At 43.3% G+C, this 21,670-nt stretch overlaps 1 protein-coding gene and 1 non-coding gene across 2 annotated transcripts; one reads left to right on the top strand and one right to left on the bottom strand.

Moving 5' to 3' along the window:
- Nucleotides 1–6,288: 6,288 nt before the first annotated feature.
- Nucleotides 6,289–13,091, bottom strand: LOC148659722 (serine protease 27-like). The gene is made up of 5 exons (XM_088637546.1): nucleotides 12,938–13,091; nucleotides 12,220–12,370; nucleotides 10,192–10,463; nucleotides 9,430–9,578; nucleotides 6,289–6,942 (listed from the first exon to the last, which is right to left on the bottom strand). Exons 1-5 carry the CDS (start codon nucleotides 12,984–12,986, stop codon nucleotides 6,784–6,786), a joined length of 780 nt encoding a protein of 259 aa, XP_088493672.1. The 5' UTR covers nucleotides 12,987–13,091; the 3' UTR covers nucleotides 6,289–6,783.
- On the top strand, nucleotides 8,106–8,179 carry trnai-aau (transfer RNA isoleucine (anticodon AAU)). Its single transcript has one exon. It is a non-coding gene; the product is annotated as a tRNA-Ile (tRNA).
- Nucleotides 13,092–21,670: the final 8,579 nt, after the last annotated feature.

The raw sequence follows: 21,670 nt of genomic DNA, 5'->3' as shown, positions 1-21,670 counted from the left end.
TATTATCTTTGATTCTCCAAAAGGTCATAGTCACACAGTAAAAGTAGAGGAAGCAGACAACTGACTTTTGATATTCTTAATTTTGTCTCTCATTACCATTTAATTTTCTGTGTACTTTGTTTTTATTATTTATTTGCTGTTGTTCATGATATCAAAATAATGTAGTTCACGTAGATAGCTGAGCCGGTATGCATAGGCTGCAAAGGAACAAGTAAAGGTTTATTCCATGCTGAAAAGAGAAGAAAAGTAACACAATGTTTCGGCTATGGAGCCTTCTTCAAGTGTCGAAGAAGAACTCCACACCCGAAGAAGGCTCCTCAGCCGAAACATTGTTTCTTTTCTTCTCTATTCAGCATGGAATAAACCTTTACTTGTTCCTAAAAATAATGTCCAATACATAATAATAATAATGTTTCTTTATTAGCCCTATACAATTTATTGCATTAGGAATTTGTCTTTTTGCATACCCCAGCTTTTCTCCATGGAGACACAGACACGGAGAGAAGCTTGGGGTCAGAGCACAGGGTCAGCCATTGTATGGCGCCCCTGGAGCTGTTAGGGTTAAGGGCCTTGCTCAGGGGCCCAACGGAGTAGGATTCCTCTGCTGGCCGTGGGATTTGAACCAGCAACCTTCCGGTCACAGGCGCAGATCCTGAACCACAGAGCCACCGCTCTGCCCCATACATGATACATGACAGACCTTTTTAAAGAAATTACATAATGTATATGTAGAGAGAGAAACTGAATTAAATCTATTGTACATGTTTTCTTTTTTGAGAAAAACATTTAAAAGACGAGTTGCCTTCATTGCCAAGTCCTTGTATGAGGTACATGAAAACCTGCCTTTGTGGTTCCTGTGTTTCTGGTCCCTGGAAGACGAAGAGTTCGAGAAAGAATACATTGTGGGCAGAGTGGAGCAGCCTACCCACCTGCTCCCTTCACTGCCCACCACCCTTCATATAAAACCCATCTGCAAATCCTTATTCAACGTCAGGACCAGGCCACTTCTACTCCTCTCAGAACCTCTGGTTCCCTGAGTTTTTAACTGTGTGCTGCACTTGCTGTCTCCATTGTGAGTCTGAATGGGTTTGTTGACTTCTTGCAGATCCCTTGTGGTGGTGTACTGGTTAGAGAAGCAGTGCAGTAGTCGGTTACGACACCTGAGCTTGAAAAGTCTCTTTAGTGTCTTCTGGAAGGTTTCTGCTAGTTCAGTACATGTTTCACAGAGCAGGAGCAGCTGAGCACACTGAAGTCAAACAGTGGTTTTCTCACACACAGAAAGATTGGGTGATGCAGGACCAGTCAGTGTGGAGCGGGTTTCTTGTTGACCAATCAGCAGGGAGAATCCTGCTGACCAACTGCTGTCGTGGACTGATTTTGTCTGGTTACTGTTGAGTAAGATTGATGTTGACCAATGTCTGTGAGGGGATGTCAATGATGAATTGCTATTTAAGCGCTGGCTAATCTGGATTCTGATAACACTGGGAGATTCATACCAGCGAATTTGGCAGAGGTGAGATTTTGAGGGGAGGAGAGTGTCAGCTGTCAGCAGCTTCTGTTGAGCCAAATGCAGTGATGTCTGTTAAGCCGGCGTCACACTACAGGATTCAACACGACGTCGGAGTTGGAGAGCATGTCAGATTTAACAACTGCATTTGCTGAGTCTCCCTGCCTTTGCTGTCCTAGAGGGTGTAAAATTATACGACTAGGGATCGCAGGGGGTGACTAGTTACATGATTCCCTCCTGACTTTTCATCACGGTTCCAAATCTCGCATTGCAATACGAAAGTACCGTGGGGTCGCCTTATTTTGGCAGCCAATCAACGTGGAGCACTCTGGAATAAGAGGAGGAGCACCAAAGAGGAGGAGCACCAAAGTAAACAAATTAAACAAACAACAAACACGAAACGACAAATACAAAAAATAGAACAGACATCTTTGCTAGCTCAAAAGTTCGACGAGCCTCTCCTCCATTTGCACAGTCCAAAACACTTGCTTTCCTTCTTTCCTTGCAGCCGCCGTTGTTCTTCACTGTTTGTGGGCATTGTGTGCATTGTACCTCCGGTTTGAGCGCTCGTTGGCTGTGAGCTTGTGCTCGCGGCAGTGACCCTTCGTGTCTTACCAGCCAGTGTTGAAGATGATGGGAACTTTGGAGTCCACAGTTGCCTGCAGGAAGGTCGTGTACCGTAACACCATTACGAACGCCGTTGGTGCAAGAACTTGGTTGGTACTGTTGCCAGGGACAACGACACTGGCTTGAATTCTAATGGAGTTCCGTTTGCAGACTAGGGGACCTCCTGTGTCTCTGTGCACAGACTGGGGTTAACGTGACATGGATTGATTGACCAAAGCAAATACCGCTTCTAAATTACTTAACTTTAGTAAATCTGGAACTGAGAGAAGAGTTGTGATGGAGGTGTGCTCAACTGCCCCAGGTCCAGAGGAGAAGTACAGATGGTGTTAGCTGAAGACCAATTGTTACACTGGATGATTGTTGTACTTTTTTCCTGGAGGAGCGCTGAAGGAACACAGCAATTTTAGCATCTCCTGGATCACATACCACACTTTTAATTCCATTGGATTGGACACTGGTCTTGTTCAAGACCCACCCCCCCTAAAAAACACTGGTCCCCATTTGTGCAGCTGGTTCCGGCTGTGTGAAACACTTTGATCATGTCTGCAATTAAGAAACAGACTCCTCATAGACCTTCAAGGGGAGGTTTCCAGCCTGACTCACCAGCAGTTGTGTTGCCCCAGCCGGTGACCCAGCACCCAGTGCCAGGGGTGAATACGAATCCTGCCCCTGCCAGGCAGACGGTCAGGATGTAGTCTGTGAAGGAGACATAGGTGTCAAGTCTCAGGAGGGCGATGTTGGTGCCACTAAAGATGAGTTTAGGATGTGGGTGGATTTCTCTAAGGTGATGGAGTTATAATAATAATAATAATAATAATAATAATAATAATAATAATAATAATAATAATTGCTTACACATATAGCGCTTTTCTGGACACTAAACTCGAAGCACTTTACAGGTAATGGGGATCCCCTCCATCACCACCACCAGTGTGCAACATCCTGGATGATGCGACGACAGGCATAGTGCGCCAGAACAGCTCTCCTCCCCACTGATAGCTGATGTGTGGTGAGCGTTCTGGCGCACTATGGCTGCAGTCGCATCATCTAGGTGGATGCTGCACATTGGTGGTGGTGGAGGGGAGTCCCCATTACCTGTAAAGCGCTTTGAGTGGAGTGTCCAGAATAATATATAAGTGTAAGCAATTATTATCATTATTATTATTATTATTATTATTATTATTATCAGTCAGTATTCACCATTTCACCCCCTGATGTTACAAGCTTTTACACTTTCTTGCAGTGAGTCAAAGTTCTTCTGGGATTTATCTATTGATTTTTCACCATTCTTCAGTGACGTCCTTTCTTCTCTATGTATCTGGTTGTTACTGGGTCCCAAGTACCTCTACAGTCGAGCCCCGCATCATGAGTGCGAAAGTGATCATGTTCATCAGACAGTTGTAGTATAGGGGCTCCTCACTGTGTGTTCCCCCTTTTTATGTTTTCCTGCACTTATGTAGCTGATTTTATTGGGAAGATAATACTGCATTCCCTGCATTTATGTTTCCATTGCAAGTAGAAAACAAAAAGGTTGAAGAAGTAGGGTGCCTCGTCAGTGTGCGCAGGCTGCAAAGGAACGAGATTTGTTCCATGCTGAAAAGAAAAGAGACGCAACGTTTCGGCTGTGGAACCTTCTTCAGGTGTGAGGGATAGAGGAAGATCAGCGGTTGATAGATAAAGCATGGGAGCTCAAAAGCCGGGAGTGGACCGGAGGCGGGAGAGAAGGAATATCGACTCTCGGGTGGTGTGAAGTCAAAACCTGCAAATGAATAGAGAGGGTTAGAAGGAAATGAATCTGTCATTGAATGAAGGGGGAAGGTGTCTGCAATAGGTGTTCTGAAACCCCTCTGTGAGGATGCAGACTGAGAGATCAGTTGGATCAGGTATGATGTACAGGTGAAATGGGAAACTATGGGCTTGGAGAGCCCATATTTCGCTGAAATGGTCCCCAGTCTCCTACCTGTCTCACCTGTGTAAATAGCTGGGCATTTTCTGCAAGGGATGCAGTAAATAAGGTTGCTGGAAATACATGATTTCAACTGGGTGATCCAGAATTATCCAGAAGAGTCTTGAATATGCATGGTCTTGGATATATATTTGCAGAGAGTTCAGTTACAGGGGAATATGGATTGGAGGGGCAGATGTATCACGCAGGGGCTGACTGCGGGGGATAGGGATCCAATGCGGTGCTCTTTTTAGGGTTGGCGCTAGACGTAAGCGTAGTTGGAGTAAACAGGCAGGGGTCGGAGTCTGGGAAGGTGTAGAAGAGGCATCGGAGTGGATTCAGAAGGTGGAGGCATAATCTAAGAGACAGGCAGGGGTGGGAGTCCGGGAAGGCGTAGAAGAGGCGTCGGAGTGGATTCGGAAGGCGGAGGCGTAATCGAAGAGAGAGGCAGGAGTAAGGATCCGAGAGAGCGTTCTAGAGGCGAAGGTACAAAATCGAGAGGCAAAGAGGTAGTCGGAAAAGCAGGGTCGAGGTCCAGGGGAGAATCAGTAGTAAGGCCAAGGTAGTAGATAAGCTCCTGGAGAGAATCTCAGTTGTGAGCAAAGACCGGGGGACTGATGAGGGTTTAAGTAGAGGACTGATTGACGCGTGCACGTTTGGTATGGGGAGAACACGTGGGAATGCGGGAGCGCTTGCCTGCGTGAGGGAGATTCGTGACAGATGGGTTTTGGTCTCTGCTTGGGTAGTAGGGACAGGTGGGGTTTGGTCTCAACCTGGGTAGAAGGAACATATGAAGTTTGGTTTGTACCTGGCACAGAGGAAGAGGTGGGGTTGGTCTGTACCTGGGTGAGAGGGACAGGTGTGGTTGGTCTTAGATAGAGTCAGTGTTCACAGTCCAGGTTAGATGTTTAGAGATGTGAATTCCCAAAAACCTAAAGCTGGTGACTGTTTCCACTTCCGTTCCATCAATACTGAGTGGGCTGTGAGTGTGTGGCCTGTGTCTCTAAAAGAGACACCGAAAGGATTTCCCTGAAATGGTCCCACAGTCTCTTACCTGTCTCACCTATGTAAATAACTGGGCTTTTAATGCAAGGGATGCAGGAAATAAGGTTGCTGGAAATACATGATGTCATCTGGGTGATCCAGAATTATCCAGAAGAGTCTTGAATATGTGTGGTCTGTTACAGGGGAATGTGGATTGGAGGGGCAGATTGGTTTTAGTCTCTGCTTGGGTAGGAGGGACAGGTGGGGTTTGGTCTCAACCTGTGTAGAAGGAACATGTGAAGTTTGGTCTGTACCTCGGTCAGAGGGACAGGTGGGGACAGGTGGGGTTGGTCTGTACCTGGGTGAGAGGGACAGGCTGTCATAACCCAGTTGCTGGCAATGAGGTTACCGCCACACACGTCTACCTCCCGCAGACTTTTGCTGAAGGACACAATGTCTACAGATTCGCATCCATTGGAAATAGTTAAAGGTGTCCTGTGTCTTGCCATTGTGATTAAGCTGTGTGATTCTTGTTATCACCTGTCATTTCCTCTCACCCAGTCTCTCCTAATGTGCTTGTTAATTAAATGGATTGACTGTAGTCAAATTTCATGGTCAGACAACGTGAGAAAGCAGTCTGCAATAATGGCCCTCAGACTTTATATTGGAATAAAAATAAAAAAATGTATATAAAAAGGGCATTTTGGGGAGTTGGCACTCTTGATCTGTCACAGACCTCCCCTTAAAAACTCTTAGGGAAAAGAAATGAACATTTTTAAATGGAGCAGAATAAATACTTGTAGCAAAGAAGTGTCCAGAAAACCACTTTCCAATGAAAGCAGGAACCCAAATCGATTTCTCTGGCTCTGTCTATCTTCTGTCCTGCTGGTATTAGCCTAATCACCTTAATTACTTTATATTGCCTTTCTGTTAAGGCATGTATAAAACTGTTATTTTAATTTGTAAAAATGCATTTATGCGTAATGCGTAAGTGGGTAGAGACAGACCCAACTACACACTCAGAAATCTCCTCCTTCTCTGACAACATCTGACATGGAAAAACCAGTTTGCTTAAATCCAGCAAGCACTTCTTCAAGCCACAGATACTTGTGTCAATGGAAAATGTGTACTGGATGAAACAGGTCTGCTAGGGTGACGCTGGCACACATACAGACACTAAGAAGCACAGGGACATTCCCCGAGAGAACAGCCGCAGACCAGGAGCTTCAGTGTTTGCAGTTTTATTGAGCTGAGATGTCAGCCAAATCACAATACAGTGGATTTGTCATAGCAGCAAGCAGGCAAAAGCAAAGATAGGCAACAATTTCTGTCCGTTTGTGCTTTCATCTGTTAGTGATACAAATGTTATTTAGCTTTCGATGTTTTACAGTGTTAAGTTACATTTTCTGTTTTAAGTCAGACTTTACAGCTGTTTTTTTTAAATAAATGATAAGAGCCAATAATCTTCATTTATTCCTTTAATTCATAGCAACTGGACAGTCTTAAAATTGACCCCAGAGGACTGTAAGGGCTGTAAGATGTCTGTTGCTGTTTCACTGTGCTGTTTCTCTTTATTGCATCTCCCAGTCCTATCTTTTAGCATATTCTTACTCGCAGTTATCTCTCCCTCGTCTCTAATCAGATTCTGCAGTTGCAGCAGCAGGTAGCCAGTCAGCCAGTTATGACAGGAGGCCCTGTCCCCAGGGTGCTATTGAAATCCTCAGACTCCACTGTGTTTCCTAATCCAGCATCTGAAGCTGCTGACCCGGGTGTAGACTCCTGGGGAGTTGGGGCTACCACAACCTCTTCCAAAGCTCACAATCCCAGCCTGGATCCAGCTCTCCCCCTTCTTACACACCAGAGGCCCTCCTGCGTCTCCCTGGAGAGAAATGAGAAATGATGAAGGAATAGATTTACACTGGCTGTAGCAATATTTTCACAAAGCAAATCAAAGTGGTGAAACTCTGTTGTGACGTCGGTAATTTTGCATGGGACTGTCGATTGCCCAATGGTAATGGCCAGCTGACAGCATGCTTTTCCTGTAACTCTTTTGCTTTAGGTTGCATATGGAAAGAACATAATCAAGATAAAATTCTAATTCTAATTCTAATCGATATCTGTTACATGCAATTAAATCAACACTTTCCTTGTTACTTCCAGGTCTAGAAGCATTGCCTTATGCCTTAATAATAATATAACAAACTTTATACAGCATATTTAAAAGCAGCAAAAAAATGCTTTAAAGTAGATGAAGAAAATAGTTTTATGGATAGTAAATTACAGATTATATATCAAAAGAACAAGCAGTCAGAAGTACAGCAGAAGCTTGAAAACTAATTACAGTAAATACAGTAAGTCAATTGCTTTCAGACCAAAAATGTTTTGAGTCTGGATTTTAGAGTAGTTGACTCTAGTTTCCTTGGGGAAAGTATTCCAGAGCTTTGGGGAGCAGCATGAGAAAGCTGTCTCCCACAGTGTGTAGGTGAGCTTGTGAGACAGACAGGAGACCAGTTTAATAAAAGAAGGCTGCAAGGTGTGGAGTAGACAGATCAGAAGTCAGATCGGTACTGAGGTGCCATGTAGAACCTAACAGAAAAGCTTGATGATTTTGATCTCGACTCCAACCTTACAGGGAGCCAGTGCAGGGACTCCAGGATAGGATAGTAACTTGCACTAGACCAGGTTTGGATTCTGGCTACCGAATTCTGGACATTCTTCAGTGTGGGTTTAGATACCCCAGCAATCAGGGCATTATAGTAATCAAGTCTAGAGAAGATGGAAGTGTTGACTAGCTTTTCAGCTACAGTCTGCAACAACACATGATGTAGTCTGGCAATATTTCTGAGGTGTAAGAATGATCTTTTTACTTTTTACTAAGAAGTATTTTTACTATACTATACAAAGATTCTAAGAGTGGCGTAATGTAGTGGGTTTAACAGTTATCATTTGGAAATACAGGCGTCTCTGCTCTAACGCGATAGATACATTCCTGTAAAACCACACGTTATGCAAAATTGCGCAATAAAAACAACAGGGCTTATGGGCCGGTTAGCTCAGTTGGTTAGAGCGTGGTGCTAATAACGCCAAGGTCGTGGGTTTGATCCCTGTACCGGCCACTGTCTCACCTTCGGGGCGGAGCAGTGGCTCTGTGGCTGAGTATCTGTGCCTGGGGCTGGAAGGTTGCTGGTTCAAATCCTGCAGCTGGGAATCCTACTCTGTTGGGCCCCTGAGCAAGGCCCTTAACCCCAACTGCTCCAGAGGTGCTGTACAATGGCTGACCCTGCGCTCTGACCCCAGGCTCTCTCCCTGTCTGTGTGTCTCATGGTAAGCTGAGATATGTGAAAAGACAAATTACCAATGCAATAAATTGTATAGGGTTAATAATGTGATGTTATTATTATTATGGGAAAAAAAGGGTTGGGGCAGAGCACTGAAAACTTAACCAAAGCTTTTTGGTTAACTATAGTTTATTGGTTATCCTAATAAAATGTTTACAGACTTTAAACACATTAAATTTAAAGTGTATAATTTATGGAATAGTTCTCATGGGCAACAAGGAGACATTCAGACAGCACAAGCACTCCTTATTATAGGCCTCCATCAGCCTATTACCAGGCAACAAAAACCATAAACCTTTCAAATAAATTTTAAACACACAAAGGCAGCAAAGGGAACACTTATACAGCTTTAGGTTGGATATGGGTCTTGGGAAGAAAACAGGGGTAAACATTAACCAATCAAGTACAATTTCCTAAAAACACACTATTTCCATAACTAAGGTTAGCTAGTGGTCAGCCTGCAGCCCTAACCCTGACAGTGGTTCCCAGCCTGCACCGCGGCGCATACTAATTATCTGGGTGTGCTTCTGCCAAGACACCAGGCAAGGGCGCTAGAACAATACATAAATACTACAGTAAATGTAGGACTTCACCTTGTTGTTATTTACAGCAATCCAGAAGATTTAGTGAAAATAGCACGAGAATTGAGGAGAAGCTCCCAATTAGCACTTACAAAACAAAGCACCTGGGAAAACTGAGCATCAGCTGTATTCCTCCACGGACCACCGTGTTCAGTTCTGTTAGTCCACCATGCAAAATTTAAACATGTCGGGGTTGAAATTGCGTATAAGCCAACACGAGTTTCTCGTTATACAGGCACCTGTCCTCTATTTACCAATTGAGTGTGAGCCAATATGTGTTTTGGAAACTTGTGTAATAGCAGAGATTAGTGTACTCTACACAATACTTCAGTGTAGTGGGTTTAACAGTTATCAGTTCAAGTTTTATTTTACCAAGTTTGTTCACTGTGTAAGAGTTGTTGAACCAGCTGGTCTAGTTTCTGTCTGCACTGCAGATGGTAAACTCACATTACAGGTGTCCTTCTGTCCATCTTCATCCCCAGCACACATCATGTCTTCCCTGATAGTAGCCTCGCTGTTGTACATGGACTGACAGCGCCTGTTGTCTACGATGGGCAGTTGGACTTCCTGCAGAGTGCGAGGGGGTGCCAGAGGTACTGGAGTGACAAAAAGATGGTGACTTATTGCTACAAAGCTAAAGACAAGTAGAATGACATGCATTATTCATTACTATTTCTGTCCAACATCATCCCAGGTATAAAGCGTTCTTTATTAAAAAATAAACTCATGAGTGCTTGTCCTCATGTTCGGACACCAGACACAACCATCTCAGCTGATGAACATGCCACAATAAATACCAAAATAAATATAGCAGCATAAATTGTGAGCTTTCCTGTTAAAATAGTTGGCTAGCCCTGCTAAAAATAAGGCAGCAAGCAAACCAAGTGAATTGTTTTTTAACTTAGTTTCTTCATGGCTTATTAGTCTTTTATTGCATGTGCCACTCTCATTACACATGCTGCTAAAAATCCCTTTGCATGACAATAATGACACGTGTTGCCATGTCAGCTGACCGCTGATCTAGAACAATATACACCATGTTGTTGAAGCTGATACGCTCCCTTCTTTCAAGTAAATGACTGGGTGAGATGTCTGAATGAGCTCACAGCAACCAGACAAGAGAGATGTGCAGAATGACCTGCTGTGGGCTGCAGTCTTAGTTCCTGAGTCCTAACGAGAAACACAGGAGCCCTGATCATCATTTCTTACCATTCTCTTTAGTCCACCCCCACCCAGTGGCCCAGCACTCTGTGTTCTCTGTGAAGACATCGTTGGGCTTGGCGAGCTGGACAGGACTGATGTAAGGAGAGAGGGACACCTCGCTGTCCAGCTGCACCAGGGCGATGTCAAAGCTGTCTTTTGCTTTCTCGTACTGCTCGTGGAGGACGACCTTCTTAATGCTTTTCTTGACCTCATGTTTGGAGGGTCGGGCCAGCTTGTACGCCCCCAGCCTCACGAAAGAATGCTCCAGCGAGACAGAGCTGAAAGAGACAATCTTATAATAGTGATAATAATAATAGAAGCCAGGATGGTTGGGTTCCCAAATGATGGATTGGGCTTTATTGCGACAGCAGATGGTCTGGATCTCACTGATTGATGGTCAGTCACATCCTATAATCTTCTGTGCCACAACCCTTTGTAGTGTATCTCTACTGCTGTACCACACAGTGATGCTGCTAGTGAGGACACTTTCTATGGTGCTGCAGTAAAGGTTCAGTTCTTGTCCTGTGTCTTTGGCTTCAGGACAGAGGTGGTAATGGGCAGTGCGGTGGCTCTGTGACTAAGGATCTGCCCCAGTGGCTGGGAGGTTGCCCGTTCGTATCCTACAGCTGGCAGAGTAATCCTTCTCAATTGGGCCGTGAGCAAGGCCCTAAACCCCAACTGCTCCAGGGCCCCTGTATAAATGTCTGACCCTGCGCTCTGACCCCCAGCTTCTCTCCATGTCTGTGTGTCTCGTAGAGAGCAAGTTGGGGTATGTGAAAAGACAAATTCCTAATGCAAAGATATTGTTTATGGTCAATAAAGTGATCTTATCTTATACGCCTCCTGAGTAAGAATACCAATTACAGTAACAATAATACTGCTTGGAGATCCATTTGGTCAGAGGAGTAAATTGGTTCTGTTGTTTCTTGGACACATTGAAACAGAGTTTTTGATGTTTAAAATTAAATAAAAAATAATGACCAAATCAATTGATCTAAGCTAAACTAAATATAGCTATTTGTTTGTTTCTCTGCCCTTAGAAAACCACTCCTATTTCCTGCTCAGCGTGCCTGATCTGATCTGATCTAGAAGACTCTCCACACAGTGTATCAGGAATAGAAGAATGTTCTCCTGCCCAGCTGGTAGAGTTTGGGATGAAATAGTCTAACATACTAATATTGTTTTTATTTTTAATTGCCTTGAGATGGCTTTTAAAAGGTGCTTTATAAAATGTAGGATTTGATCTGATGTGATGAGCTGTGTTTGTCAAGGTTGTAAAGTGGTCTCCTGTCTGTCTCCCAAGCTCACCTACACACTGTGGGTGACAGAGCCTTCTCATGCTGCTCCCCAAAGCTCTGGAATACTTTCCCCAAGGACACTAGAGCCACCTACTCTTGAGTGCATTCAAATCCAAACTCAAAACATTTTTGATATGAAAGGATTTCACTTTATTACTGTATATGGCATTTCAGGTACAACTTAAAGGCGGGGATATCCTAGTCAAAAACAGCAAGTATGGGAACATTTTGTTTACTGTAGGTTCTACTCCATGTGCAACAGTTGTGTACAGTATATTCCTTCACTGAACTGTGCTGTGACTTCTTGCATCATCCATAAAAGTGTAAAGATTTTTCTTGTACTGAAGAATTCGAGTTAGAGGGAGTATTAGAGAGAGTAAGTTCACACTGAGAAATAAGAGTGAAATGAACGACATTGCGGCAATAGAGCCCTCTGCAGATGTGTCTAGATATATTTTTAGAATAAGTGTAGAAATGGACTTAAATAGGACCCTCCTTGCACGCGCCTGAACAGACTGCAAGTGGACTCAGAAAGCAGTTTGTACAATGAGTAGGAAAAAGTGGCTTTTTTACAGCAGTGGTTTATTACTGGCCTTTATACAGCCACTTCAGGACGGTACACTACAGATTTTCACATGCTCTACAAAAACACCAGTTCTGGTTCAGGTTCAAACACTGTGAATAACCAGAGTCTAGAGAAAATTACGACAATGCAGGTGTGCTTGGGAATACTCACGGTTGGAAGCACTGCGCTGCCATGAGAACCCACTGCTCACTGATCAGGGATCCACCACAGATTGTATATGCATGGTTAATCCGGACATAAACCTGCCAGGGCCACTGTCCCTCCTTTGCATCCTGTTTGCCCAATGTAGAGCTCCTGGACACTGGAGAGAGACAGAGTGGTTAATATAGAACAGGCATGAGATCAGTCATCCAGGACCACTGTCCCTCCTTCACATCCTGACTGACCACTGTAGAACTGCTTTATTTCTGCTTAAGATACTGGGAGACTTTGTTTACTGTACATTGTAATGTGCTTTTACCCTGATTTCACTGTTCTTCACTGCACTTTTACCAGGCACTCAAACCCTTTTTCATAGTTTACTCTCCTTTACTACAATAAACCTGGGTGAACTCAGGTGGGAATCAGACAGGGATCGGTACAACACTGAGTATCTGATCCAGCACTGACTTTCGGAAGTTCCAGCATTGTGGAGCTGCAGAGTATCTTATTCTAGAGTGTCGAATGACTAGTAGGAGCACATTACGTTCCTGGATTCTTGTTAAACAGGTGCAGGCGTTTTGGTACACTTGCTCTCAGTTCTGTCATTTAAGAGCTGGTTTGATCAAGAATGCAGCAGCTGACATATTCTCATGATGGAAGTTCTGTCTGAATGCCTTGTTGTTTGGAACCAAGAGAAAAAAAGGTTATCAATTTGTTATTTTCTTACTGTGTGTTTCCAGAATCAGGATCCCTAAAAGAATTTGCAGTAAAATCATCTTTGTCCGAAGTTCTCTCCAGACACAGTGGACCGTCCTTCCCCAAGTACTGCTGGACACAGAGGAGCAGAGACCACACAGCGTACAGCTGCCTTTATATAGCTCACAGTGCTGTAGATGCTCACAGACCACAAACACGCACACAGAGTCAAGAACTGACTTAGTATCTGCAAATCAGAGATTAAATTAGCTGATTAATTAAACATCTGACTCGGCATAGTATTTCTTTGAAGATTCTCTGAAGAATCGTAAAAAGGGGAGACATTTTTAAAATGATAAATGTAGGATTGTAACTTTATATACTATATATGTATATGTTATGTTTATATTATACATTTATATAATGTATGTATGATCATAAATTGTGGTACCAAAATTCATTGCATTCAATGCAAAATTACATTAAAGTATGTAAAATTATTCTTATATTTTAACTCATAAATCACTTTCAGAGTAGTTGGAGTTTTCCTGTATGCTAAGTCCTATGATTCCCGAGGAATTTTTATTTTAGGAATTAGTATCCTCACAAGAGTCCTCTAAAGAAGACACAAGAAGAGAGACACAAGACTTTGCAGTAGAGCAGGGCTCATCTTCACTGGCTTCCCTAGGTCACTAGCATCCACGAGGCTGACAAGATGCCTTCACAGTCACATGTCTGACACTGAGGAAGAAATCATGTCTGTAGAGAGATGGCAGCCGGGCTTGTGCTGATAATCTTGGACAACTGGGAAGGGGTTGTGTTCTGATAGGTAAAGCCTGGTAGTTTACGGATTCAATAAGTTAAGTTTAATCAGATCGGCTAGACTAATGCTCAGTCTATTAGATTAACATAATCAGTAATTAGATTTCAATATCTAATCAGTCAATTTCACAATTTTATTTAATAAAATTTTATTTTATTTATGATTGGTACTAAAATATGACTACGCCTTAACCATTGACATTTAATTAAATGAACAACATTGGAGTAGGTAACATTGGTTGCGATAAGTTTTGTATGAAGAGTTTGCACATTTGCCTAGCGGACATCCTGAAATAGATCTAAAACGTGATTTCAGAGTTATCCCAGTTAAACAGGATGCACTGACCTACCAAAGTAGAGATGTGAGTCTGTAATATATTACAGAGGAGGAGACATGCCTGTCTTCGGTGACGCAGATATATTGGAGACCTGGTGATGCCAGGGAAGGGGAATGAACCATAGATTGACTGCACCCAGGTCTGCGTGTACGATTTTTTGGGAATGGTGCATTATGGAGAAGGCATACAGTAAACGGCACAACTTTTCCAAAAGCTAAAACAGACCCTTCAGATGGTAGATTGCGATCTTAAAGTAAAAAAGGGAGGTTCTTCTCATATCTTTGCAGTTTCCTGCTCATGTTAGATTAGGCCCTATTGACGTGTAGATCTCGTTCACAACAGATCACCAGTTCTCTGCAGGGTGGGGTACCTGCATCACTTCTGGCTCACTGCCATTGCACAACACAAAACAAACCATGATTACATACAGGGAGAGTAAATGGATAGAAAAGACTAAGATGGAACATTTTGCTTTTAACTTGTATATTTGGAAGCACCTACTACTGCTACAGATATCATGACCCATCATGAACATTATACTGGACTGTGACTGTAGCCCTTATTGTACCAGGACTGTTGTGCTGTGACTTTAGCCCCTATTGTAGCAGCACTGTTCTACTGGTGTGTCAGGACTCTTCTGCTCTGCTGTTGCTTTTGTAGAAGGCTTATTCTTCAGTCTCTATTGTAACAGTAAATAGAATTTATCTTTGATTCTCTGAAAGGACATAGTCACACAGTAAAAGTAGAGAAAGCAGAAAACTGGACAGGACTTTTGATAATCTTTATTTTGACTCGCAATACCATTTGTGATGTTATTCATGGTATCAGAATAATGTAGTTCAAGTAGATAGCTGAGTCGGCATGCATGCATAGGCTGCAAAGGAACAAGTAAAGGTTTATTCCATGCTGAAAAGAGACGAAAAGTAACACAATGTTTCGGCTGTGGAGCCTTCTTCAAGTGTCGAAGAAGAACTAGTGTGGCGTTGTCACACTACACGACTGACGGTAACGGGCTGTGATTTTCTTACGGTTATGTTAATGAGGGCTATGACTGAAATTCCTTAGAAAAGTCGTGTAGTGTGACACCAGCTTTACCATGTTTTGTTCAAGACATTGAACTTGTGCCAGCCATGAGGACTTACAGATGCAGCCATTCAAAACGAGCAGGATACTCTGTGATACAACGAGGCGGGCGTGTCACATCCAAACATGTCATAACGCGTCATTTCGCATTTTACCGCATGCAAATTAGATTATGTTAATTTTATCCGGAATCACCTTGTAAAACCGCCAGGTGGAGCTAATAAAGCTTAACCTCTCATGTACAGCATTTGAGCTGTCACCAGAAGACACCCAGTTTCGAATCCCGATCACTGCTGAGGGACAACCTTTATTCAATTAAGTATTTTAGTTGTATCCTCTTTAGACTTGTAAATTTAAACTGTGTATTACAGCATGTTAATAATTAAACATTAAAAGTTGGTATATTTTATGAAAGCAAGATTGCTCAGTTGGACAAAAGTACTGAACCTACCACCTTCATCATAAATATTTTAATTATCGGGCACTTTTCCTCCCCCCTACATTCTCAGAGTAGAAGAGGTGGACTTTCCAATGAAAGACAGTCTCCCTTCCTCCCGCGGACAGGCAGACAAATATTTTCACTGCCTATTTGACAAGCTATTCAGAGGGAAAGGCGGTGATGTCACCGCGCTGGCAAGCATGCTCTTTAGATATTCTATTCCATATTATATTCCCTGTTGATCAAATTCTAAAAGTATGCTTTTTTTCTTACGCTGATAATGAGCAAATTCGCAGAACAGGTTAAAACATTATCACTTTTCACAAGGCATATAAACAATATGGTCAGAAGGAGCACGTAAAACCTTTTCCAAAATAATCCTTAAATTCTGAAAAGTATGAGTTGCTTCTACTGTGATAACGAGCGCAAGTATTCAAGGAAAATGGTAGTCACTTAACTTTGAATGTTTTGTGATATTTAGAAAGACCAACAAATTCAATATAGTGTCGATTATATTTATTGTCAGTAATAATATCAGTAGCAGTTTGAAATTATTCGTTGTTATTAATAAATGACTTGGCTTCAAACATGTTATGATATTTAGAAAAATAAAAAAATGTCAATATAGTGTCCATAATATTTGCTATTTGCTAGTTTTTCAAAGAAATGTTTATTTGTTGAAAGACAACTCATGGCAATAGGTGGATTTGAACACCTGACCTCAGGGTTATAAGTCAGTCACTTAAGCCATCACACCACCGATGCAGTTGCATGACATGTACTGAAACAGCAATACACATATCAATAGAAAGTCTTATAATACTGTTTGAGCTTCAGTATACGAATATAATTATATAGTTTTTAATACATAATATGTTTATGTTCCTAAATTAATATTGTTTATGACCTTCAGATGCGTCATGCTCCTCTTCTTTTTATGCTCAGGTACTAAAATTTCCTTTAGTTGTAAAATTCTATATAAATATTCAATACTAAGCGGATAAAAACATGCACAATAAAGTAATTTAAATGATTTAATCTTTTCAATACTGACCAATGCACCACGAGTGCCCCTGTCGGTCATTTTGGCCAGCCAATCACGTACCGCGGTATGACGTAGGCAGTTGCGTGCAGTACAGGTTTGTACCGCGCACTTTGAATGCCTGCATCTGTATCTACATGATCCCAACCGTTACATCGTGATCCCGAGGAGGTGATTAAGATTCAGGGTCTGGAGGATTATGTTACATTTATCTGAAGAAAGGAGCTCTGCTATTTGTTGAGCCAGTGTTGCAATCGCGTCCTGTACCACGTCTCTCACCTAGCGGTTGCCCTGGGCAACCATCACATTCTCAAGTGTGCTCACTGTTTTCCAGGACTTGCTGTGTATTTCAGATCCCCTTCTGGTGATCTACATTTACTAATTATGCAGTCCCTAGCTACTACTGGACTCTACTGTGAGCCTCACCCCTGCTTCTATGGCGCTTTGTCTTGAGTCTCCTGCTTTGCTTTGTTCGTTTCTCGTTTCTCCGTTCAGGTTTTATTTTCTCCCTGTCCTCTGTGATGGCCAGAATTCTACCACGGCAGCGGTCCTCATAGAGCTGTTTAATCTCGGTGAGACCGCAGCCGATGATCTTCTGGGCTATATTGACCAGAAGCAAATCAAAGTGGTGAAACTCTGTTGTGACATCGGTAATTTTGCATGGGACTGTCGATTGCCCAATGGTAATGGCAAGCTGACAGCATGCTTTTCCTGTAACTCTTTTGCTTTAGGTTGCATATGGAAAGAACATAATCAAGATAAAATTCTAATTCTAATTCTAATCGATATCTGTTACATGCAATTAAATCAACACTTTCCTTGTTACTTCCAGGTCTAGAAGCATTGCCTTATGCCTTAATAATAATATAACAAACTTTATACAGCATATTTAAAAGCAGCAAAAAAATGCTTTAAAGTAGATGAAGAAAATAGTTTTATGGATAGTAAATTACAGATTATATATCAAAAGAACAAGCAGTCAGAAGTACAGCAGAAGCTTGAAAACTAATTACAGTAAATACAGTAAGTCAATTGCTTTCAGACCAAAAATGTTTTGAGTCTGCTGACCAACTGCTGTCGTGGACTGATTTTGTCTGGTTACTGTTGAGTAAGATTGATGTTGACCAATGTCTGTGAGGGGATGTCAATGATGAATTGTTATTTAAGTGCTGGCTAATCTGGATTCTGATAACACTGGGAGATTCATACCAGCGAATTTGGCAGAGGTGAGATTTTGAGGGGAGGAGGGTGTCAGCTGTCAGCAGCTTCTGTTGAGCCAAATGCAGTGATGTCTGTTAAGCCGGCGTCACACTACAGGATTCAACATGACGTCTAGTTGGAGAGCATGTCAGATTTAACAACTGCAGTTGCTGAGTCTCGCTGCCTTTGCTGTCCTAGAGGGTGTAAAATTATACGACTAGGGATCGCAGGGGGTGACTAGTTACATGATTCCCTCCTGACTTTTCATCACGATTCTAAATCTCGCATTGCAATACGAAAGTACCGCGGGGTCTGCCTTATTTTGGCAGCCAATCAACGTGGAGCACTCTGGAATAAGAGGAGGAGCACCGCACCAAAGTAAACAAACAACAAACACGAAACGACAAATACAAAAAATAGAACAGACATCTTTGCTGGCTCAAAAGTTCGACGAGCCTCTCCTCCATTTGCACAGTCCAAAACACTTGCTTTCCTTCTTTCCTTGCAGCCGCCGTTGTTCTTCACTGTTTGTGGGCATTGTGTGCATCGTACCTCCGGTTTGAGCGCTCGTTGGCTGTGAGCTTGTGCTCGCGGCAGTGACCCTTCGTGTCTTAACAGCCAGTGTTGAAGATGATGGGAACTTTGGAGTCCACAGTTGCCTGCAGGAAGGTCGTGTACCGTAACACCATGACGAACACCGTTGGTGCAAGAACTTGGTTGGTACTGTTGCCAGGGACAACGACACTGGCTTTAATGCTAATGGAGTTCCGTTTGCAGACTAGGGGGCCTCCTGTGTCTCTGTGCACAGACTGGGGTTAACGTGACATGGATTGATTGACCAAAGCAAATACCGCTTCTAAATTACTTAACTTTAGTAAATCTGGAACTGAGAGAAGAGTTGTGATGGAGGTGTGCTCAACTGCCCCAGGTCCAGAGGAGAAGTACAGATGGTGTCAGCTGAAGACCAATTGTTACACTGGATGATTGTTGTACTTTTTTCCTGGAGGAGCGCTGAAGGAACACAGCAATTTTAGCATCTCCTGGATCACATACCACACTTTTAATTCCATTGGATTGGACACTGGTCTTGTTCAAGACCCACCCCCCCTAAAAAACACTGGTCCCCATTTGTGCAGCTGGTTCAGGCTGTGTGAAACACTTTGATCATGTGTGCAATCAAGAAACAGACTCCTCATAGACCTTCAAGGGGAAGTTTCCGGTCTGACTCACCAGCAGTTGTGTTGCCCCAGCCGGTGACCCAGCACCCAGTGCCAGGGGTGAATACGAATCCTGCCCCTGCCAGGCAGACGGTCAGGATGTAGTCTGTGAAGGAGACATAGGTGTCAAGTCTCAGGAGGGCGATGTTGGTGCCACTAAAGATGAGTTTAGGATGTGGGTGGATTTCTCTAAGGTGATGGAGTTATAATAATAATAATAATAATAATAATAATAATAATAATAATAATAATAATAATAATAATAATTGCTTACACATATAGCGCTTTTCTGGACACTAAACTCGAAGCACTTTACAGGTAATGGGGATCCCCTCCATCACCACCACCAGTGTGCAACATCCTGGATGATGCGACGACAGGCATAGTGCGCCAGAACAGCTCTCCTCCCCACTGATAGCTGATGTGTGGTGAGCGTTCTAGAGCACTATGGCTGCCGTCGCATCATCCAGGTGGATGCTTCACATTGGTGGTGGTGGAGGGGAGTCCCCATTACCTGTAAAGCGCTTTGAGTGGAGTGTCCAGAATAATATATAAGTGTAAGCAATTATTATTATTATTATTATTATTATTATTATTATTATTATCAGTCAGTATTCACCATTTCACCCCCTGATGTTACAAGCTTTTACACTTTCTTGCAGTGAGTCAAAGTTCTTCTGGGATTTATCTATTGATTTTTCACCATTCTTCAGTGACGTCCTTTCTTCTCTATGTAGCTGGTTGTTACTGGGTCCCAAGTACCTGTACAGTCGAGCCCCGCATCATGAGTGCGAAAGTGATCATGTTCATCAGACAGTTGTAGTATAGGGGCTCCTCACTGTGTGTTCCCCCTTTTTATGCTTTCCTGCACTTATGTAGCTGATTTTATTGGGAAGATAACACTGCATTCCCTGCATTTATGTTTCCATTGCAAGTAGAAAACAAAAAGGTTGAAGAAGTAGGGTGCCTCGTCAGTGTGCGCAGGCTGCAAAGGAACGAGATTTGTTCCATGCTGAAAAGAAAAGAGACGCAACATTTCGGCTGTGGAACCTTCTTCAGGTGTGAGGGAGAGAGGAAGATCAGCGGTTGATAGATAAAGCATGGGAGCTCAAAAGCCGGGAGTGGACCGGAGGCGGGAGAGAAGGAGTATCGACTCTCGGGTGGTGTGAAGTCAAAACATGCAAATGAATAGAGAGGGTTAGAAGGAAATGAATCTGTCATTGAATGAAGGGGGAAGGTGTCTGCAATAGGTGTTCTGAAACCCCTCTGTGAGGATGCAGACTGAGAGATCAGTTGGATCAGGTATGATGTACAGGTGAAATGGGAAACTATGGGCTTGGAGAGCCCATATTTCGCTGAAATGGTCCCCAGTCTCCTACCTGTCTCACCTGTGTAAATAGCTGGGCATTTTCTGCAAGGGATGCAGTAAATAAGGTTGCTGGAAATACATGATTTCAACTGGGTGATCCAGAATTATCCAGAAGAGTCTTGAATATGCGTGGTCTTGGATATATATTTGCAGAGAGTTCAGTTACAGGGGAATGTGGATTGGAGGGGCAGATGTATCACGCAGGGGCTGACTGCGGGGGATAGAGATGCAATGCGGTGCTCTTTTTAGGGTTGGCGCTAGACGTAAGCGTAGTTGGAGTAAACAGGCAGGGGTCGGAGTCCGGGAAGGTGTAGAAGAGGCATCGGAGTGGATTCAGAAGGTGGAGGCGTAATCTAAGAGACAGGCAGGGGTCGGAGTCCGGGAAGGCGTAGAAGAGGCGTCGGAGTGGATTCGGAAGGCGGAGGCGTAATCGAAGAGAGAGGCAGGAGTAAGGATCCGAGAGAGCGTTCTAGAGGCGAAGGTACAAAATCGAGAGGCAAAGAGGTAGTCGGAAAAGCAGGGTCGAGGTCCAGGGGAGAATCAGTAGTAAGGCCAAGGTAGTAGATAAGCTCCTGGAGAGAATCTCAGTTGTGAGCAAAGACCGGGGGACTGATGAGGGTTTAAGTAGAGGACTGATTGACGCGTGCACGTTTGGTATGGGGAGAACACGTGGGAATGCGGGAGCGCTTGCCTGCGTGAGGGAGATTCGTGACAGATGGGTTTTGGTCTCTGCTTGGGTAGTAGGGACAGGTGGGGTTTGGTCTCAACCTGGGTAGAAGGAACATATGAAGTTTGGTTTGTACCTGGCACAGAGGAAGAGGTGGGGTTGGTCTGTACCTGGGTGAGAGGGACAGGTGTGGTTGGTCTTAGATAGAGTCAGTGTTCACAGTGCAGGTTAGATGTTTAGAGATGTGAATTCCCAAAAACCTAAAGCTGGTGACTGTTTCCACTTCCGTTCCATCAATACTGAGTGGGCTGTGAGTGTGTGGCCTGTGTCTCTAAAAGAGACACCGAAAGGATTTCCCTGAAATGGTCCCACAGTCTCTTACCTGTCTCACCTATGTAAATAACTGGGCTTTTAATGCAAGGGATGCAGGAAATAAGGTTGCTGGAAATACATGATGTCATCTGGGTGATCCAGAATTATCCAGAAGAGTCTTGAATATGTGTGGTCTGTTACAGGGGAATGTGGATTGGAGGGGCAGATTGGTTTTAGTCTCTGCTTGGGTAGGAGGGACAGGTGGGGTTTGGTCT

The sequence above is a fragment of the Lepisosteus platostomus genome, chromosome 6 (genome assembly GCF_059453375.1).
Source record: "Lepisosteus platostomus isolate fLepPlt1 chromosome 6, fLepPlt1.hap1, whole genome shotgun sequence".
Classification (NCBI taxonomy): Eukaryota; Metazoa; Chordata; class Actinopteri; order Semionotiformes; family Lepisosteidae; genus Lepisosteus; species Lepisosteus platostomus.
The sequence above is the reverse complement of the archived record's forward strand: the minus strand, read 5'-3'. Positions and strand labels throughout refer to the sequence as shown.

What these genes read in the sequence shown, in the direction of transcription:
- LOC148659722 (XM_088637546.1), bottom strand. Translation starts at nt 12,986, where the DNA reads ATGATTTTACTGCAAATTCTTTTAGGGATCCTGATTCTGGAAACACAC. An exon ending in GCAGCGCAGTGCTTCCAACC is followed by an intron (nt 10,464 to 12,219) that starts GTGAGTATTCCC and finishes TGTCTCTTTCAG; the next exon opens with CTCTGTCTCGCTGGAGCATT. An exon ending in GGGGTGGACTAAAGAGAATG is followed by an intron (nt 9,579 to 10,191) that starts GTAAGAAATGAT and finishes TTGTCACTCCAG; the next exon opens with TACCTCTGGCACCCCCTCGC.